Source organism: Elephas maximus, chromosome X, assembly GCF_024166365.1.
Source record: "Elephas maximus indicus isolate mEleMax1 chromosome X, mEleMax1 primary haplotype, whole genome shotgun sequence".
NCBI lineage: Eukaryota > Metazoa > Chordata > Mammalia > Proboscidea > Elephantidae > Elephas > Elephas maximus.
In genome coordinates, this window is record NC_064846.1 from 19,069,551 (window position 1) to 19,091,653 (window position 22,103).

Here is a 22,103-nt window from a genome sequence, read left to right on the forward strand (position 1 = left end):
TTACCCCTAAGCCAATTAGAAACAGCAAATTAGATTAGGTGAGATAAAGTATGTGGCAGCACTTGGTAAACTGAAAAATGGCATCTAGATAGAAAGCTGTGCTAAAGGGAAAAGAGGGGTGCTGTAGATTAGACAACCAGTAATGGCATAAAGAATATGTAGCGGTTGAATGGTGGTCTCCTGAAAGACCTGCTAACATCGTAACCCCTGGAACATATGAATGTGACACTATTGGGAAAAAGGATCCTTGCAGATGTAATTAAATTAGTGATCTCAAGATGAGATTATCCCAGATTATCCAAAAAAAAAAAGAAAAAACCCGTTGCTGTCTAGATGATTCTGACCCATGACAACCCTATATAGGACAGAGTAGAACTGCCCCATAGGGCTTCCAAGGAGTGGCTGGTAGATTCGAACTGCCAACTTTTTGATTAGCAGCCAAGCTCTTAACCACTGCGCCACCAGGGCTCCCCAGATTACCCAGGCGGGCCCTAAATCCAATGACAAGTGCTGTTATAAGAGACACACAGAGGAGAAGACACAGACATACAGAGGAGAAGGTGATGTGAAGGTGGAGGTAGAGATTGGAGTAACATTGCCACAAGCCAAGAATTGATGGAAACCACTATAAGCTGGAAGAGACAAGGAAAGATTTTCCCTTAGAGCCTTTAGAGGAAGCATGGCCCCGGTGACCCCTTGATTTTAGACTTCTAGTCTCTAGAGCTGCAGAGAATACATTTCTATTTTTTTAAGCCACCAAGTTTGTCATCATTTGTTACAGCAGCCCCAGGAAACTAATACAGTATAACTTGAAAGAAATGAAATCAACAGCATGTCAGCAAAGGAGACAGAAAAACTATGAACGACAAACCCCAAAACATATAAGCACCTGGGGCCTTTTGGTGTGAAGTCAGGCAATCAAACATGCACTGTGTGGTCTAGTGGTTAGAATTTGTTACTTTCCGTGCCTTGGTCTGGGTTTGATTCCTTGTCAGGGAAACCTTTTTTTCTATTGTTGTTTAGATGAAGGTTTACAGAACAACCTAGCTTCTCATTAAACAATTAGTACACATATTGTTTTGTGACATTGGTTACCAACCCCGCGACATGTCAACACTCTCTCCTTCTCGATCTTGGGTTACCTATTACCAGCTTTCCTGTCTCCTCTTGCCTTCTGGTCCTTGCCCCTGGGCTAGTGTGCCCCTTTAGTCTTGTTTTGTTTTATGGGCCTGTCTAATATTTGGCTGAAGGGTGAACCTCAGGAGTGACTTCATTACTGAGCTAAAAGCGTGCCTGAGGGTCATACTCTCCGGGTTTCTCCAGTCTCTGTCTGGCCAGTAAGTCTGGTCTTTTTTTGTGAGTTGGAATTTTGTTCTACATTTTTCTCCAGCTCTGTCTGAGACCCTCTATTGTGATTCCTGTCAGAGCAGTCGGTGGTGGTAGCTGGGCACCATCTAGTTGTACTGAGCTCAGTCTGGGGGAGGCTGTGGTAGTTGTGGTCCATTAGTCCATTGGACTAATCTTTCCCTTGTGTCTTTGGTTTTCTTCATTCTCCCTTGCTTTAGATGGGGTGAAATCAGTGGAGTGTCTTAGATGGCTGCTCACAAGCTTTTAGGACCCTAGACACTACTCACCAAAGTAGAATGTAGAACATTTTCTTTATAAACTATGTTATGCCAACTGAGCTAGATGCTAACGGAGACCATGGTCCACACAGCTCTCAGCCCAGTAATTCGATCCCTCAGGGAGTTTGGGTGTGTCTTTGGAGCTTCCATGACCTTGCCTTGGGCAAGTTGTGCTGGCTTCCCCAGTGTTGTGGACAGTCTTACCCTTCACCAAAGTTACCACTTAACTATTGCCTATTTAGTGTTTTTCCATCCCCACACCTTCCCTCCCTCAGAACCATCAAAGATTGTTCCTTTTTGAGTGTAAACCTTTTCATGAGTTTTTACGGCAGTGGTCTCATACAATATTTGTCCTTTTGTGATTGACTTATTACCCTCAGCATAATGCCCTCCAGATTCATCCATGTTGTGAGATGCTTTGCAGATTCATCATTGTTCTTTATCATTGCATAATACTCCATCGTGTGTATGTGCCATAGTTTATCTATTCATCTGTTGATGGGCATCTAGGTTGTTTCCATCTTTTTGCTATTGTGAACAATGCTGCAATGAACATGGGTGTGCATATGTCTATTCGTGTGACAACTCTTATTTCTCTAGGATATATTCCTAGGAGTAGGATTGCTGGATTATATGGTATTTCTATTTCTAGCTTTCCAACGATGAACCGTGTTGTTTTTCAAAACGGTTGTACCATTTTGTATTCCCATGAGCAGTGCGTAAGAGTTCCAATGTCCCTGCAGTCTCTCTAACATTTGTTATTTTCTGTTTTTTTGATTTGTGCCAGTAATATCAGGATGAAATGGTATCTCATTGTTGTTTTGATTTGCATGTCTCTAGGCTAATGGTTTTTTTTTTAATGGCTAATGATCGTGAGCATTTCCTCATGTGTCTGTTAGTCGCTTGAATGTCTTCTTTGATGAAGTGTCTGCTCATTTCCTTTGTCCATTTTTTAATTGGATTATTTGTCTTTTTGTTGTAGAGGTTTTGGCTTTTCCTGTAGATTTTAGACCTTCGTCGGATTTGCCGTAGCTAAAAATTTTTCCCCCATCTGTAGGTTCTGTTTTTACTCTTTTGGTGAAGTCTTTTGATGAGCATGAGTGTTTAATTTTTAGAAGATCCAAGTTATCTAGCTTATCTTCTGGAGTTTGTGTTAGTTATGGTTTGTATCCTGTTAATGCTGTATATTAGGGCCTCTAGCATTTTTCTTCTATGATTTTTATAGTTTTGGGCTTTATATTTAGGTCTTTGATTCATTTTGAATTAGTTTTGTGTATGGTGTGATGTGTGGGTCCTGTTTCATTTTTTTTGCAGATGGACATCTAGTTTTGCCAGCTCTAATTTTTTTTTTATTTGTTAAAAAGACTGTCTTTTCCCCATCTGGTGGCCTTTGGGCCCTTGTTGAAGATCAGGTGACCATAAGTGGGTGGATTTACATCTGGGTTCTCAATTCCACTCCACTGGTCAATGTATCTGTCGTTGTACCAGTACCAGGCTATTCTGACTACCGTAGGTGTATAGTAGGTTCTGAGGTCAGGTAGTGCAAGCCCTCCTACTTTGTTCTTCTTCAATAGTGCTTTACATATCCAGGGCCTCTTCTCTTTCCATATAAAGTTAATGATTAGTTTTTCCATCTCTTTAAAGAATGCCGTTGGTATTTGGATCGGGATTGCATTGTGTTTGTAGATTGCTTTGGGAAACCTTTTTTTCTTGACAAGTAGCAAAATGTAGTCACTGAGACCTTGATTTTGGATTTGGACTGACCTGGGTTGGCCATTTATTAGATATATGCTACCTCCTAGGTGATACCAGTACCAGTTGCCATTGAGCCCATTCCAACTCATGGCGACCCCGTGTGTGTCAGAGTAGAACTGTGTTCCGTAGGGTTTTCAATGGCTGATTTTTTGGAAACAAATCACCAAATCTTTCTTCTGAGACACCTCTAGGTGGAATGAAGCCTCCAACGTTTTGTTAGCAGCCACGTGAGTATGTTAACTGCAACACCTAGAGATGACTCCTAGGTGATAAAAACCAAACCAAACCCACTGCCATCGAATCAATTCCAACTCATAGCAACCCTGTAGGACAGAGTAGAACTGCCCCATAGGATTTCCAAGGCTGTAATCTTTACAGAAGCAGACTGCCACATCTTTCACCCATGGAGTGGCTGGTCAGTTTAAACTGCCAACTTTTCAGTTAGCAGCCAGGTGCTTTAACCACTGCACGACCAAGGCTCCTGTCCTAGATGATAGTGATAGCTAATACCATTTATTAGATGTATGCTACCTCCTAGACTTAAACGAGGAAACCCTGGTGGCATAGTGGTTAAGGGCTATGGCAGTTAACCAAAAGGTTGGCAGTTTGAATCTGCCAGGCACTCCTTGGAAACTCTGTGGGGCAGTTCTGTTCTATAGGGTCACTATGAGTCAGAATCGACTCAACGGCAATGGGTTTTAGAGTTAAATGAGGAGCCCGTGGCTGGCGCAAAAGGTTAAACGCTCAACTACTAGCTGAAAGGTTGGCTGTTGAAACCTACCCAGAGGCTCCTCAGAAGACAGGCCTGGCAGATCTGCTTCTGAAAGATCACAGCCTTGAAAACCCTATGGAGCGGTTGTAATCTAAACACACGGGGTTACCGTGAGCTGGAATGGACTGGACGGCAAACAAGGACAAAAACAGAGTTAAATGAGAGCAAGTAAAGCATTTAGCGCAGTGCCTGGTACTGAGGAAATGCTCAATAAAAACTTGTTCCTAATTGGTATTTTAATATGTTCCAGTAGACTGGTGTTCACAAATGCTAACATTGCATTATCAAAAAAAAAAAAAGCTCAATTAGTCTGTTTCAGAAATGAGTAATGCTTTTTTAGAAAGATTTCCTTTTGAAATAATTAACATTTTTTAAAAACACTGATGCAGGAATGGATAAGCTGTGGGTCGTGTGGAATGATGGCTTCTCCAAGGGTTCTGAGGTTTTACTCTAGTTACCTTATGAATTTGGACAAGGATGAAACTTAAAATAGAAAAAGAAAAGAAAAAAAAAAGAAAACACCAAAAAAACCTAACCGTCTTGTCTCTTGGTTCCGTGCTTTATTTGGCAGGGACTATTTGTTCTTGGAAAAACAGTTTAAAAAATAAAGTCAAAAGTAAAATCTCCATATATTTTCTAACACGTAATGCCCCTCTTCCAAAGGCAAGAGCAAGTTCAGCGTTTCTGGGAGTTTTGGATGAATATTAATGGCAGGATTGGCCTCTGTTCTCATGCTTAACAGCAGAAATTGATCCTCTCAATGTTATTAACATCTTTCATTCACTAATTGAAGTGCTTTTTTCCTGGACTTGAAATTCTCAGTGCTTCTCATCATAGGAAATAATTGAATTTAGATTAGAGTGTGCTGAAGTATGTTTGAAATTATATGTCATGTTTAATTTGTTTGTATATTTTATTTGGAAAGCTACATAACAACAGTTTCAATTTCAGTGATATTGAAGCCCAAAGATGTCATGGAACAGAAATTGCAATTTCTAACTGTTAAAAAAAAAAAAAAACCATTGCCGTCGAGTCGATTCTGACTCATAGCAACCCTATAGACTTTCAGAAAATATACATGTAATCTTAAGAATTTTATGAACTGGTTGTAATAGTTCATGTGCTACTTGAGTTTATTGTTTTGCCGTTGTTCTCAGTGCTTACCATGACCAATTTTCAATTGCTGAAAATAATATATATATGACATTGCTGCTTTTATAGCAACTCAGGACTGGGAATATATCTGGAGATCCAGTTCTAAAGAGAGTCATAGTAAGGAACTGTAGAAGACAAAGGAACTGAGTTCTTCAGAGACTATGAATTATTCAGTTACGAACCACAGGAACTCCTTTAGCTACAGTTTTTGTTCTAATGATAGAACCGGTTTGGACGAATTTCCCTTGGACTTGAAAAATTGGGAAAGCTTCTCACTCTTCTGTATGCACACACTACAAGAATGTGAAAAAGGAGTATTTTCAGTTTCTCATATTTACCTGGTTGAAATAGCTTAATGTTTTGCCTTTTAAAAATCATATTTTATTTCATAAGTGAAAGTACTTGAAATGTAAAAATGCACTCTAGAGAAAGATGCTTGTTTTAACTGAATTAAACAATGCAATGAATGGTCTTTTATTTTTGGTGATGATTGACAAAAATATTCCCCCTTCCCTCTGGAATATAAATAAACCCGTTGAATTGGACATATTTTAGGGAAAACCAAAATCAATTGCCTGTATATACAGGTAGTCTCAGACTTATGACAAGGTTCTATTCCAACCATGCCATTGTAAGTTGGTTCTACGTCAAATACCTCTTTTTAGTTTTCATTATTATTGCCTTTTATTATCAGTACCTTTATAAATCTGATCTTTGGACATCTGGGAGTGAACATCTGAGAATAACATCAGCAAATACGTGCTGCGACTTTGTATGTAGTACATATTACTAACGATAACATGTACACACACAAAAAAAGACAGTAGAAAGTGCGTTTCGTCGTAACTCAAACACGTTGTAAGTTGGGAACTACCTGTATACAAAAAAAAAAAAAAAAACCACACACAGAGTATGTGATACCTAAAAATGAAACATACATCATTTCAGTGTTGGGCTGAATGTATACTGATACATAACAAAAGGAATGCTTTTTCTTTGAAAATTTGATAACTTCAATCTTCCTGACTGGAGATGTAAATTGTCTTGTTTTAAACCTGAATCACTCTAATTTAGTTTAAATGTTGATTCTAATGCAGACTTTTTCTGGGAGCAACAGAGCACAATATAGCTCTTTATTAAAACCACACAGTCTTGGCCAGCTATCCCATACTCCAGCCCCATTCTAATTTGGTCCTATGTTAGCTGTGTGGCAGCCCCCAAAGACCATTCTGAGAGATGATGAGATGGTGCCAACATAGCCTAAGGTTTACACCGAGAGTAAATGCAGGGTCTGGCCTTGAATTGCAAATGAAGAAGTGTCAGGGCACTTGCCAATTTATTAGAGCCTCTTTTTTTCTTTTTTTTTTTTGCTTACCGCTTAGTCCAAAAGCTGCCCGTACCTGCATTTCAGCATTGCCTTTGCCATTTCCTCGGTTGTCATCAGGAAGAAAGATGTATGACACCAGGCATCTGTCTGATTAGCTTCAGGCTTTGTCATACCCTGGCAAACTGGACTCTACCACCCGAGGAGTGTATGGGTTCAGAGACGTGAATCATCCGAAACAGCGTATAGTCACACTTCATTTCTATTTGACTTCTGGCAGAAGATTTACCTTCCTAATTAAGTTCTGCTTAGACAAATAGAGTAAAATCCCAGTTTAATACTTTCTTGGGGACTTGGATATTATTACAGAGATCAGAGACGTGTCAGTTGAGGGATTAAATAGGGCAATAGGGAAAAGAAGGAATTAAATTAAGGTGAGATGAAATACAGCAGTTTGCAAAGCAGTGAGTGAAACCGTTTTTAAGGACTTGTCTCAGCCCAGACGATGATGTAGATGTTTCCCTGCTCCTTGGAAGCTTGGGCATTATTTTAAAAGACAACTTCAACGTGGCAGGCTCCTAACATCTTTTATGAAGAGGCCTGCCTATGAGGCAGGCATAAACACTAAGGAACATTTTGTCTTGTAATTTGTCTGTTCTTCATGGCTAGGTCTCCAGCAAAATGGGGATGTTTACCAAGAATTTCTGAGTAACATGTGCACACCCAGAGACTGTAGTGTTTTACTAACAAAAGGCATTTAACAACTTCTTTGGGTTTTTTGTTTTTTTTTTTTTGGAAAAGGGATATTGTGATAGCATAAAGAAGCATTTTCACTGTAATATAACCTGTTTGCATTCTCTGAAGACATGATGGTGTTTGGGAATGTGTTGTGTATTGGAGAAAATCTTGATCTGAGGTTTTAAAAAATTACCTTCAAGGAAAGACAACAGAATAGAAAACAGTGGAAGGGTTGGTGTACCTGAGGGTGACTTCTCCATTTGCCAGACTTTATATAGTGTCGTTTTTATTTCTTATCTTAAAACAAATTTATGTATTAGCGCCTGGCATATACTAGGAGTCCAGTAAATATTTGTTGAATGAATAATGGACAAAGAATTAAAAATTTTTTTATTTTAGATTATTCGTATATCTAACAGTCTACATGTAAATTATCAAGAGTTGACTTTTATTTGTAAAACTGACTCTTTGGTGGGTGAAAATAAGGGTAGGAAGAAAACCAGATCTCCCCTAACCCAAGTATTACTCAGTTTCTATGTGCCAAGCTACAGTACGTGCTTCAAGTTTTTGAAATATTAAAAAAATAAAATAAAATGAAAGGTGTGAGAGTTTAGGACCCATGATTTCATAGAGAAGAGCTTCTTTGCTTTTTCAGCCCCAGGCCACTTCTTATTTCTTATAGTACCCAAACTCTCTTCGATTTCGCTGGGCCTTCAAAGATGCGAGATTTGTACACAAGGACTCTCTAACCATGACTTTCTCTAAAGTGAGCCCCTGGCAGTAACTTCACTTCCTTTGGGTGAAGTAAATGCTTTGTTAGCATTCTTCACTTCTATCAATAATATTTTGTAAAAGGCAGAATTTATGTTTCTTTGTGATAGAAAAATATGTGAGCCCTGATTTATCGAGTGTTTTTGGACCTTTTCCCCTTTCTTTCCTTCTGGGGAAGGCATTCCAAGAGAACAGGTGTTTCTGGTGGAAAAGATATCCGTCTGTTTAAATTTTAGGTTGCGAGGAAAGACTAGAGGTCAGCAAATACTTGTTCACCGTCTGTCTCTACAGTGAGTGCCATGCCTGGCACAGGGGACCTCCTGCCTGCTGGGGCCTATAGTCTAATTGGAAAGCGGCACCATGCATATGTGAAAGAGTGAAGTGTAACAGTGCACAGTGGAGTCCTGGGTAGTGCAAACTGTTAACGTGCTTGGCTGCTAATCAAAAGGTTGAAGGTTCACATACCCTCAGAGGCACCTTGGAAGAAAGACCTGGCGATCTGCTTCTGAAAGGTTGCAGCCTTGAAAACCCTATGGAGTGCAGTTCTTCCCTGCCAAACATGGGGTCACCATGAGTTGGAATCAATTCAGCTGGCTTGATTTTTTGGTTTGGTTGTGTACTGAGATGTAGTGTTTGAGGAAGAGATCATGGAGGAGGCCTGGGATGATTTGGGATGGGGCCTAAAGGACAGCTGGGATTCAGATGGTTGCGGGAACTTTCATAAGGAGAATTATCAGTATCAGAGAGAGACACAGTGAAGAAAGTGAAGATGCTGGTGCGTACAAGAAGATGATGGTGAGGAATGATGGGCTTTCTCAGGTGGCGCCAGCTTGAGAAAGAAATTTGAATGTCAGCCTGAGGACTGTGGACTTGATCTCGTAGGCAGTTATAGGCTGGGTTACATTAGGTTTTTGCTGGACGGTATTGCTATGCTTTGAGAAACATGGATGTTAGCTGAAGCACCATTCCTGATGTCTCTGATAGCTGAGCTTCTGAATGTGTATCTGTAGCTATTACTATAGTTCTGTTTCTCTGGTGATAACTGATATAATACATACATATGTGTATTCAGAAGCTCAGATATCAGAGGAGATATATATATATACGTATGTGTGTGTGTGTGTGTATATATATATATAATTAGTTTGAGAGAGAGATAGAATTGGCTTACACAGTTGTGGGGGCTGGCAAGTCTGAAATTTGTAGGCTAGACCAGCAAGCTGGAGACTCAGTAAAGAGTTGATGTTGCAGCCTTGAGTCCAAAATCCATAGGGCCAGCTGACAGGCTGGAAATTCAGGCAGAATTTCTATGTTGCAATCTTGAGACAGAATCTCTTCTTCTCTTAGAAATCTTAGGTTTTGCTCCTAAGGCCTTTAACTGATTAGATGAGGCCCACCCACATTCTCTAGGGTAATCTCCTTTACTTACAGTAAATCGATTGTAAATGTTAATCACAGCTACGAAACACCTTCACAGCAACATCTAGACTAGTGTTTGACCCAATAGTTGAGCACCATAGCCTAGCCAAGCTGACACATAAAATTAGCTATCATGATACCTCACAGTGTTTAAAATATTTCCTAGGTACAAATCCTACTTGGAATAAGATGGAGTAAAATTAACTGATTGATGTCTGTTAGGCATTGTCCCTAAAAAGAACACTTTTGAAAAACTGACTCACGTATACACATAAGCAAGGAGTGTCAAAAGTCTTTGACAAGTGAATTATGTAAGATGATCCCTAAATAAAGAAAGAAAATGGTAGTAACATAGACACAAAATTCTTCCCACCCAGAATAGCCAGTGTAAGTGAGACTTGGGGCATGTGATTGATATTGTTATTGTTATTAGCTGCCATTGAGCCAGCCCCAGACTCATGGGGACCCCATGCACAATGGAACAAAAGACTGCCCAGCCCTGCACCATCATCCCATGATCAGTTGCAGATTAGACCGTTGTGATCCATAGGGTTTTCATGAGCTGATTTTTGGAAATAGATTGCTAGGCCTTTCTTAGTCTGCAGGTCCGTCTTAGTCTGCGAGCTCAGCTGAAGCCTGTTCAGCATCGTAGCAACACGCAAGCGCCCACTGACAAATGGGTGGTGGCCACCCATAAGGTACATTGGCCTGGACTTGGTCTTTTTTATGGAAGGTGAGAATTCTACCACTGAACCACCAACACCCCCATGTGATTTATAGTTTTTCAAATTGCCTGTTACCACTTCTCGCTTCTGTAAGTTACTTTGTCATGGCCCACTGATCTCTGGCTCCAAGTTGGAGCTGATTTTAGAACATAGGTATGAACAGGTGAGTGTGACTGGTAGTGTTTGTCATTAGAAAAGTCATCAGTTATCTTAGAACCTATTTTACAGTGAAACAGTTAAAATCTAGCTGATTCCAGCAAAGCAGTAAAATCTCACAGTTCTTTGCAGCTTCCCTTCTCTACTGTGCTCGGGTGATAGTGCTTTGTGGTGGGATTTAAAGGAACCTGTATTAACTAGGAGGGAGCCCTGGTGGTGCCGTGGTTAAGCTCTTGGCTGCTAACTAAGAGGTCAGTGGTTTGAACCCACCAGACACTCCATGGGAGAAAGACTTGGCAGTCTGCTTCCATAAAGATTTACAGCCATGGGAACCTACGGGGCAGTTCTACTCTGTCCGATAGGGCCTCTATAAGTCTGAATCGACCTGACAGCAATGGGTTTTTGGTTTGGTATTTTTTCTGGAGGACAGGGCAGCAGCTGAGGATTTTGCCATACTCAACTCAATGAAGTCCATAAGCCTGGAGTTTGATGATAGCTTTGGGCACCATCACGGTCATAGAGGTTAATTTTGCAGATAAGTGCATGTGTGTCTTAGACGGTAGATGTGTTCCCAGAAAGTTTCTGGAAATTGATTTTTATTTCTTTCTTAAATGATATTTCTTTTACTTTAATTTCAGCAATGCTTTGCCTTCAATTATGATTAATCATCCTGACTTTCATTAATTCAGCAAATATTTATTGAGTGTCTACTATGTGGCAGGTACTCTTCTAGCACTGGGGGTACAGAAGTTAAAAAATTAAAAAAAAAACTGACTTGATGGGGTTTGTTTGTCGTTGATAGCTGCTTTCGAGTCAGCCCCCGACTCATGGTGATCAGACTGTTGTGATCCATATGGTTTTCATTGGCTGATTTTCAGAAGTAGATCGCCAGGCCTTTCTTCCTAGTCCATCTTAGTTTGGAAGCACTGCTGAAACCTGTTCAGCATTGTAGCAACACTGTAGCCTCCGCTGACAGACAGGTAGTGGCTGTGCATGAGCTATATTGGCTGAAAATTGAACCTGGGTCCCCACATGGAAGGCTGGAATTCTACCCCTGAACCACTGTGGGGCTTACATTCTAGGTATAATTTATATCCAAATTTCTCTGACAGAAGATACAGTCAAGTAACCAATGAATGATTATTTATCATATATCTTGTATATGTTGAATACTGGACCAGGGCTGCAGGGGAATTTGGACTTGAAAGATCCACTGTCTAATTGGAAATACAGGACTAATCTTAACACCCACATAATAAAAAGGGAATGTTACAGTGGTAGATGATTGAAGGCTTCAGTGTGCAGCGTCTCTACAGACTGGAAGGCTAGCCGTTCAGAAGGTGGGGGCAGTGGAGAACATTCTGGAAAACAACAAGTGAAACTGCCAGAAGAGGTGCTGTTAAAAGCAACCTGCATTGGCTCTTTTTTTCATTGTGTTTGGCCCTCCTTCATCTTTTTTTTTGTTTCTTAAGTAATTCATTTTTGTTGTGATTGAGGATATACAGAGAACATACAACAATTTCTTCCTGTAGAAATTCAGTGACATTGATTATGTTCTTCAAGTTGTGCAGCCATTCTCACCCGCCTTTTCCGAGCTGTTCTTCCCCCGTTGATATAAACACCCTGCCCTCTAAATTTCCTATCTAATCTTTCAAGTTGCTATTGTCCATTTGATCCCATATAGATAGATCTTAAAAGAGCACAATGCTTAAGGCAGATAGTCTTCACTAGTTAAGCTAGACTATTGTTTGGTTTTAAGAAGACTTCAGGGGAGATTTGTGGTTTAAGGTTTAAAGATTACCTCAGGTTGGTCCTCCCTCATCTTTGTGTGGAGCTCATTTAACACTGATCTGTCCTGGGCATTGAATTAATAGTGAAGCTGTTGCTTCTGCTATGCTCCTGAGCTCCAACCCCACATCTTAGTAGGTGCCTAGGAAAGGAGAGGCTGCAGGAGCCCCATCTGCACACAACTGAGTCTTCTTCCTAACTGCCTGGATTGTTACACAGGTAGGAGCTGTTGATAGTTGACATTTTTGAGGCTGTTCTCATAGTCTTCATGTGGATAGCTTGAGTCTGTCATCATGGAGAGTTCTCAAATAAATAATACTCAGTGTCTAGGGCATTTGTTTATACTTTATATGAAAGGACAAGGAAAAAGCATAAAGGAATTTGGGCATTGGATGTTAGTCCAAGCGTTCTTCAATTTAAAATCAGATTATTTTCCAAACATTCGTTTGTAAGTTATTGTTAAGAACACCAAAAACATTTTCCCGTAGGAATAAGATTCTACATGGTGATTATGTTTTCTGGCTGGCCCACAACAGCCTGTTTAACACATAATATGGCTCTTCTGGTGCCCTGGTGGCGCAGTAGTTAAGCACTTGGCTGCAAACCTAAAGGTTGGTGATTTGAACCCACCAATCACTCTATGGGAGAAAGATGTGGCAGTCTGCTACCGTAAAGATTATAGCCTTAGAAACCCTGTGGGACAGTTCTGCTGTGTCCTGTAGGGTTGATAAGAGTTGGAATTGACTCACCGGCAATGGGTTTGGTTTTTGTGGCTGTACCATAAACTCACAGACACTAAGTGGCAGGTAGGATGTTATTTCTCTGGGAAAATGTGTTCCGCATTCCAATTTGGAACACTAGAAATACAGTCCCCCTTCTCTGCAGGGATGGTGGTGGTGGTGGGGAGGACACCTCCAGGTCTGGCACACAGCTGCTCCAGCAGCTGAGGCATCACCCATCCACTCCCACCCCTCACAGCTGGCAGCCAGTGTGGCTCCTGCAGAGGCTCTGGTGACAGAAGCACAGGCCACGATAGCTGGCTGGCTTTGAAGCAGCTGGGTCTAAGCCTCCTGCTCTTGGTTCCCCCCACAACGGAGCGCTAATGGGAAGAACGGAGGTCATAAGGTGTGATAAGGCGATGCCGGTGATGCTGGGGTGTCCAGCACAGAATGGATTTGGTGACTTTGAGATGAAGAGTGAACAGTGAGGGATCACACTCGTATCTTTGCTGCTACCACCAGAAGTGCTACGGATGACCTTCCTGGCTCTGGATTCTACTGTGTGCAAGTAATCTGGGAGCCCATATCAGTCACGTCAAATGACTCTCAGAAAGTCCACAGGGACAGAAGAGCATAGATGGTTACAGCTGTCCAGAATCACAATCCAAATCCCACTATGCACTGGCAGCAAGCTACAGCCAGGATTCACAAATTGGTTGGTTTTTTGAAGATGACAGTTTGAAAAATCAACTTCTTAACAGTCGTGCAATGGTTAAGCGCTTGGCTGCTAACTGAAAGGTCGGTGGTTCGAACCCACCAGCAGCTCCATGGGAGAAAAAACCTGGTGATCTGCTCCCATAAACATTACGGCCTGAAAAACAGTTCTTCTCTGTCACATGGATTCCCTGTGAGTCGAAATCAACTTGACGGCACACAACAACAATGATCATATTAGGTTGTGGTACCCCAGACTCTTTGTTTTGATTCTATTTTGTCTAATAAATTTCTAACTAAAATTTGTCTTACTATGTAGATTTCTCTGTTGGGAGGGAGTGCTCTGTCCAGAAAATGAAAGTATCCAGTCCGCTTAGTGGTTTATTTTTTTAGTAAAAATTAATATTAGCATTTGGTTTGTGCATCAGCCTTTTGTGAGCTTGCTTAGTGTGAATCCATTCGCAAGAGCCTGGAGAATTGAAGACCAGATCCTGAACCATGGAGACCCAGACAAGATGCTGCCTTTGAGAGGCCTCTCACTGCGCTCCTTTGGTCAAAGACACTTCTCACTTTCCAGATGGGAAATGGGCTGCAAAATGTGGTGTTGCTTTCCAAAGATCAGAGGTCAGCACAACTGTGGCAGCGACAGAGCTGGGACTGTAGCCAAGGTCTTCTGACCCTCACCTATACTATACCAAACCTGTTGCCGCTAAGTCGATTCCAACTCATAGTGACCCTATAGGACAGAGTAGAACTACCCCATGGAGTTTCCAAGGCTGTAAACCTTTACGGGAGCAAACAGCCACAACTTTCTCCTGCGGAGCGGCTGGTTGGTGGGTTCGAACTGCCCACCCTTCAGTTAACATCTGAGCACTTAGCCACTGCGCCACCAGGGCTCCTTCTGACCCTCACACAGGTACTCTTTCCAACACACCATATATTATTGCAGCTACACGCACAAGTCAGATCTTGCTCTCAAAATAGCTGGTATGGAGAGAAAGGGAGGAAACAAGAGTGGAGTAGAGAGCAGGGTTTACTCTCTTACATTTGGTTCATATCAAATAGAACAGTTATTATTTAATACCAGGCAGGGCACAAATGCCGTCCACTGCACTCTAGTAAGTGAAATATCAATGGGTAATTGAGTCCAATTTCTGAGCTAAGAGCCTTATTTGTTGCTGATTTTATGATTGCTTTTAGTAGGAGCTGTGTGGAAGCATCTCAGGTCGCGTTCACAGAGCCAAGAGTGGTGCCACCCAGTGACATATGACTAAGCAGCTCAGATTTGCTTGCTCTGTCGCGCTGTGTAATGACATTTCCTCCAAAGTTCAGGGGTTAACAGAGACAGGGTGCTCAGCTGTGAGAATTAGCGAATGTGATTCAAAATGAGCTAAGTTAATTTAAGATCTTGTTCAATAAGAACATTAGCAAAGAAAAGGAGAGCTGGAATGTTCCTGCAATATTTGGAATCATTTTTTTAGGGGGCCTGAAATGTAAGCTGTCTGTGTGGTCCTGCTGAATCGATCACTTGCTTTTCAGTTGACTAGATTATTGTGACTTTCCTAACAGTTGAGTGATGGAGACTATTATGATCATCCCAATCCCGAAATTACCTTAAAATAAAGTTGATTGGATAGTACTGAAGCCACACGAACTTAGAGCTATTCCAAAAAATTGCTGTCAAGTCGATTCCGACTCATAGCCACCCTATAGGACAGAGTAGAACTGCCCCATAGGGTTTCCAAGGAGCGACTAGTGGATTCGAACTGCTGACCTTTTGGTTAACAGCTGAACTCTTAACCACTTCACCACCAGGGCTCCATTTAGAGGCATTACCTGGATGAAATTATTTGGTTCTAAACTAGAATAGGGTACGGCTTCTTCTCTTAACCGGGATGTAGCTGGGTTTGTGACTAGTTAACCCGGATGATTAGAGCATGATGTCAAGGAAGTCAAGGAGCTGAATGTCATTGCATGCAGCCCAGACAGTTTAGCTTTGTACTGTAACCACAGGCTGAATCCCCAGGCAACCAGCGCCTCACAAATGTGGACTGTGGCTCACAAGGTGGAACCAGTAGCTCAGTGCAGCCCTTTCCTGCTGCTGGCAAACATGGCCAGGCGCCTGCTGGGGCAGGGCTGCCCCTTGGAATGGGAAGGACAGCACAGGAATTAGGCAAAGCTCCTGCAGACACAGTCTTGTCATGTGGGGGACTTTCTTTCTGGCCACAGTGAGTTGGGTTAGTCATCTTAGGGTCTGTAACAAACTTGCTGCGCATGGTACAGATGCTGTTTGTATTGACAGCAGCAAGGAGTTTCTTTTTGTGTATAAACCCACGGATTTCTTTTTTACTCTTTTTATGTATCATGGAAACATAAAAGTATGCGTTCAGAGCTACAGTGTCCCTCAGGGTACTTTTTTGTGTGTGTACTTTTATTGGTTCTATCACATTCTTGAGGAGCCCTGGTGGTGCAGTGGTTAAGCACTTGGCTGTTAACTGAAAGGTCGGTGGTTCAAACCCACCAGCTGCTCTGCAGGAGAAAGATGTGGCAGTCTGCTTTTGTAAAGATTACAACCTTAGAAACCCTATGGGGCAGTTCTACTCTGTCCTGTAGGGTTGCTGTGAGTCAGAATCGACACAGAAAACGAGGTTTTTTGGTTTTATCACATTCTTGCTCTGTGACATAACCACTCCGAGTCTCAGTTTACTTGTGCAAAATAGGGAAATAATTGTGTCCACATCACAAGCTTGCTGGAAGAACCAATGCAATGAATATATAACCAAACCAAAACCCAAACCCGTTGCCGTTGAGTTAATTCTGACTCAAAGCGACCCCTATAGGAAAGAGTAGAACTGCCCCATAGGGTTTCCAAGGAGCAGCTGGTGGATTCAAACTGCCAACTTTTTGATTAGCAGCCGTGGCTCTTATATACTTTATCTATATTCATATCCACATCCACATTTGTGTCTATTATCTACCTTTTTTTTTTTTATCTACCTACCTGCCTGCCTATCTATCTATCATCTATCTTAGAGAGCCAGTCCTGATGGTGCCAGGCATGTAGCTATGGCTCAATAAATCAGTCCGTGGTAGCTATCCTTATTAAGATAAGTGAAGGGCTGGAGCAAGGCGTTAGGGGTGAGTTTTTTTCTCATGTTCTTCCTCTTGTCAGCTTAGGGAAAATGTCATAAAATAGCATGCATGTTGAAACTGAGAACTATTCCAAAAGGATCTATTTGTAAATCCATAAAAAATATTAAGTTCTGTGCAGTTTATGCTGGCAGACCCCCCAAAATTCAGAATTAACACCTGGTGTTTAGTGGATAAAAAATAGGCATTGCTGTCATTGTGGATATCCAAAATGGGAAAATGTGGGGAAACATTTTTAAATGAAATGTTTCGTCTGATTTCATCTGCTGATGTGGGACTGGATTTTAGGCTGGTATATAGGAAACCCTGGTGGCGTAATGGTTAAGAGCTATGGCTGCTAACCAAAGGGTTGGCAGTTTGAATCTGCCAGGTGCTCCTTGGAAACTCTATGGGGCAGTTCTACTCTGTCCTATAGGGTCGCTATGAGTCAGAATCGACTCGACGGCACTGGGTTTGTTTTTTTTTGGTTACATGTATATACCTTTTAGAAAATCTTAAATCAGGCTTAATCTCTGTGTCTCTTATTGATTACCCAGGATAGAGTAAATGTTTTCATTGCTGTTAGATTCGAACCTTGCCTCATTTGATTGCAGGAGTGGTAGCATGAAACCATCAAGGAGTAATCTAAGAAGCTGTGTTTTCTTTCTTGTCTGTGTCACAGTAGGGATGGAATGAATGGAGGGAGGGAACTCTGCTGTTCATCTGGCATTCACAGATCCAACTGGAACTAGCCAGCTCATTTCCATACCATCCACCTCTGGACCAAAATAGGTATAAAGAAAGTTTGGCTAATCTGGAACTCAGTCACATACCAGAGACCCTCAACAGGCTTGTGAAACTCACACAGGGGACTAGACAGGAATATCATCATGGCTGTGTACAGGAGAAATGTGTGATTTTGCATTACCCTTTAACAGGCCAGTGCTTTGCAGAGGGAAATGGGCATCTATTCTCCATTTTGGATGTATGAGTGAGTGGGATCAGTCCGAGGAAAATGACCTCTAGTGTAATCTAATTTTCCCCTGTTCTCTTCCCACCCTCTCCATGTTAAGGGGTTCTCCCTTGCTCTTTCCCAGTTAGGCCCCATGCCCTAGTACTTTCTGTATGTCATCATCTCTAAACTTGGTCTCACTCCTCTCATTTCCACTAAGGTATAAGTGACTGATAACCACTGAAAGTGTTATCTTCCCTCCAAATAATATTTCTATTTTAGTTGGGAACCAATCTTAAATGCATGGAAGAAAGGTGTTGGGTGGAATTTCCAATATCATTCAATTTGGTGCTTGGGAGGGCATGGTGTGGTGGAGGGTGTGGTGGTTGTATCTGATCTTCCAATTGCTCTGAAATCAAAATCCTCAGGCATTGCCTTCACTACTAGTCCCAGAAGCCTCTTCCAACTTCTGTGTAATTCCTAGTGCTGTAGGCTAGGCTTGCAGTGAAAAGAACAGGTCAGTGGGTAAGCTATAGTGTATTGGGGTCTTCTCAAAAGAGAACTGTGTATAGTGCCAGGCAACTTGCCTCAAGCAGATGCAGTGACTCTTGTTGGTGCATGTTTCCTTTTCTAATCAGTTTAAAAAAAAATCAGTTGACTTGGTTTCAAATTCAGTCAAGTACCCAAACACGTTAATAACACCAGTGTCGCCACCTATAGATGGTTAATTAACCTGGATAAGTAGCAACACAAAACAGCAAGGGGAGAATTTAATTCCAGCTTTCATTCTGGGGCCTTACTCTGCAAATATTGACTTCGGCATATTATTGTAGACTCTACCCATCTCTATCACACTCACCCAACACACATATCCACATGCACACACATACTCCCACTCCCCTTAGGAATTGTGGGCTAAAAAAGAAGTGTATTTTTTGCTTTGCTACCATTTGGCATACACGTCGTTAACACTTTCCCACTTGATCAACGTTTGAAGGGGGATTCAAAAAGCCTGGGACCCCCTGGGATACTGGACACTCTCTTCATAGTCTATTGCATCTTGCTCACCAAGGATATGGCAGAATGAAACAGAACCCTTGTCATTTTTTTTTCATGGAAAATGTTGAAGATTATACTATAGCATAAAACAGAAACATATTTGGATCATAGTATCATTTAACTCTTCAGTAATATTAACGTTACCCCTTTATTAAAAGTATATTAGTGTCTCATTTTTACATGCAGTTGGGTTCTTCAGTCATTTTAAGTTTGAATGCAAAATATTCATTGATCAAACAAGTAGTAAGTAGCTTTGTGAATCCCAGAATAGGCAGACTTGTGTAGGCTCACATTAGCATGTTTTATCTTTACTGACCTCGCAAAGCTGGAAAAAATTTGGTATTATATGTTTTCATTCTAGAGACATTTAGGTCTTGAAGAATATGTACAAGGAAAGATAAAAATTTGTCTTAATGTGGTGCCCAGAAAATATGCAGATTAGAAATGCAACAAATGGCTGGACCCAAATACGAAGACAGACCCCTTGAAAATCTTAGGCCCGTTACCGATCATGTCCCACATGAAAAGACACTTTATATTTCCATGGCCACATTTGGGAAAAAATGATGCGATCTGTTTTCTTCAAGAGATTTGTAGACATCCTGGAAGGACATGTTTTTAAATGGAGCATTTCCATCTGGAAGGTGGGCATCTGGTTACCTATAGCAAAAGAAACAAACCCAGTGCCGTCGAGTTGATTCCGACTCATAGCGACCCTATAGGACAGAGTAGAACTGCACTATAGCGTTTCCAAGGAGTGCCTGGTGGATTCGAACTGCCGACCTCTTGGTTAGCAGCCGTGGCACTTAATCACTACGACACCAGGGTTTCCTGGTTACCTGTAGATATGTGTATACCTATACAGATTGTGCCTGTGCTTGAGAACACTTCCAGTCTCAATTACATATATTTGAGACTAGAAGTCTCAATACATTTTAATACATTGAATAAATGTTAAAATTAACAATTAAATGGTCCTTAAAACAACTGATTGGTATCTTCACTAGGGATAGTAGCATTCAGAATGGTGGTTGAGACTGGCAAAGTGAAATGTTGTATTTATGTAACATTTTGATGCTGAGAGTTGAGTAGTATCAGGAAGGCCAGAGGTCATATCCAGAGAAGTCACCTAAGGCCAGGAAGAATCCATAGGCTCAGGCAGTCAAGGGTTCTAGTATATGAAGATAGTTGAGGGAGCAAGCAAGGTCAAGCAGCAGAAACCAGGAACTGAGACTGAGGGCAAAAGCCAGACCTGGGCAGAAAGTTTGGGCAACATGGAGTTGTGATCTCAGGCACTTGGGATCCACTGGGTTACAGTGGGGAGGAAGGAGAGCCGAGAGGAAGGCACAAGTGTCCAAAAGGTCCACCTCCTCGTGTGTGGACTGTGGAGTACGTTCCGCAGGTGCCCGGCATTAACTGTTACCCATGCGCATGCATTTCCGGTAACTGGGCTGTGAGTATTGATGTGTTCAGGTCCGAAAGAATGGGTCTGAGTCTGCACTGTGTATTTCCTGGTGGGCACTGCGTTCTCTGCTTGGCTTTCATTTCCCATTACTGCTTCTCTCTGACTCACTGATGGCCTGCCACATGTCATTAGGCGGCTCAGCTGCCGCTTTCATTTCTCCCAGAGGTATAGAGAGGTTCACGTCTTAGCTTTTACATTTTTTCTCCCGAGAGCTGGAGGAAGCGGCTTTTTGATACCTCTGTTGGCTGACTTGAATACTTACAGTGTCTCACAGTTTCAATTTTCCTTTCTCGTAGGTATTTGATCCTGAGGACCTTTATTTGGGGGTCAATTTCTCCAAAGTTCTGAGCACCCTTTTAGCTGTCAACAAAGCAACAGAAGGTAAGCAAAGGCTTGTGATTTAGGAGTTCTGTGTGACATTTTTGGATCCATGTGTTTCTGATTACCCTAGGAGCCAACCGTGGCCAGGATTGTTTGATTTGCAACCATGCAAATCCCCACCCCGTGCCCACCTGCACATAAACCCCAATGGGTGTCAAATGCTTTACTTTTTTATGGCTTAAGATTTAAATATACCTACCTCAGATGTCGCAGGGGAGAGATGTGGCAGTCTGCTTCCGTGAAGAGTATAGCCTTGGAAACCGTATGGGGCAGCTCTACTCTGTCCTGTAAGGTCACTTTGAGATGGAATTGACTCGACGGCAATGGGTTTACTGCAGATGTCATTCTAATGCTCTTAATAAAGAAAATATCTCATTCAAAGCTATTGAATAACCAAATGAACATAACAGGACAGAAGTTATAAAGGAAAAGACCAGTTCCCCTTTTCATAAAGTTTGCAAAATACAACTGCTACTTCCCTTTCCCCACTAGCAACAACACATATTTCTCATAGTTTTCCATATGTCTTTGTTCATGTAAGGAGCCCTGGTGGCACGGTGGTTAAGCGCTTGGCTGCTAACCGAAAGGTCAGTGGTTCGAACCCACCAGATGCTCCTTGGGAGAAAGATGTGGCAATCTACTTCCGTAAAGACTTACAGCCTTGGAAACCCTATGGGGCAGTTCTACCCTGTCCTACATGGCCACCAGGAATTGGAATTGACTCAATGGCAATGGGTTTGTCCATGTAAAGGAACCCCCTCAGTAACCTTGCACTGGAAATGAAACCTCAAGGTCATAGGAAGTGAAAAGAGTATTTGTTGTTTACATTTTTAACACCCACTCGATTGGAGATAATAAATATAAATTCTGGTAAATGCAAAGATGATGATAAACTGGGAGTGTAACTCCACTCCTTCTGTGATATAGTATCTTACTTATAGCTGGGTGGTAAGAATCATAGTTAAAATGGGTTGAGCTCTGTGGAAATAACCCAGGTGCCCATCAGCAGATGAATGGATGAACAAAATGTATATATACATACAATGGAATATTACTCAACCATGAAAAGAAATGAAGTTCTGATGCATACTACAACATGGATGACCCTTGAAAACGTTATGCTGAGTGAAATAACTCAGACACAAAAGGACAAATATTGTATAATCTCGCTTATATGAAACATTTAGAATACGCAAGGGCATAGAGTCAAACGTTTATTTGGGGTTAGCAGGGGCTGAGGACAGGAGGGAATGGGAGTTATTGCTTAACGAGTACTCACTTTCTGTTTAAGGTGATGAAAGACTTTTGGACAGAGATAGTGGTGATACTGGCACAACATGGTGAATGTAATTAATGCCTGGATTGTACGCTTAAAAATGGCTAAAACATTAAACTTTTTGTTATATGTACTTTACCACAATACATTTTTAAAAATGCTTTGAGCCCTTTCCATGGG

At 41.5% G+C, this 22,103-nt stretch overlaps 1 protein-coding gene across 9 annotated transcripts in view; it reads left to right on the forward strand.

Moving 5' to 3' along the window:
- Positions 1-22,103, forward strand: part of ARHGEF6 (Rac/Cdc42 guanine nucleotide exchange factor 6) — a 115,409-nt gene that overhangs the window by 26,020 nt on the left and 67,286 nt on the right. For all 9 annotated transcript variants that reach the window (XM_049872922.1, XM_049872925.1, XM_049872928.1 and 6 more), the window contains one exon: positions 20,563-20,647. In XM_049872922.1, the coding sequence (XP_049728879.1) occupies positions 20,563-20,647 (85 nt within the window). The remainder of the gene's footprint in view (positions 1-20,562; positions 20,648-22,103) is intronic.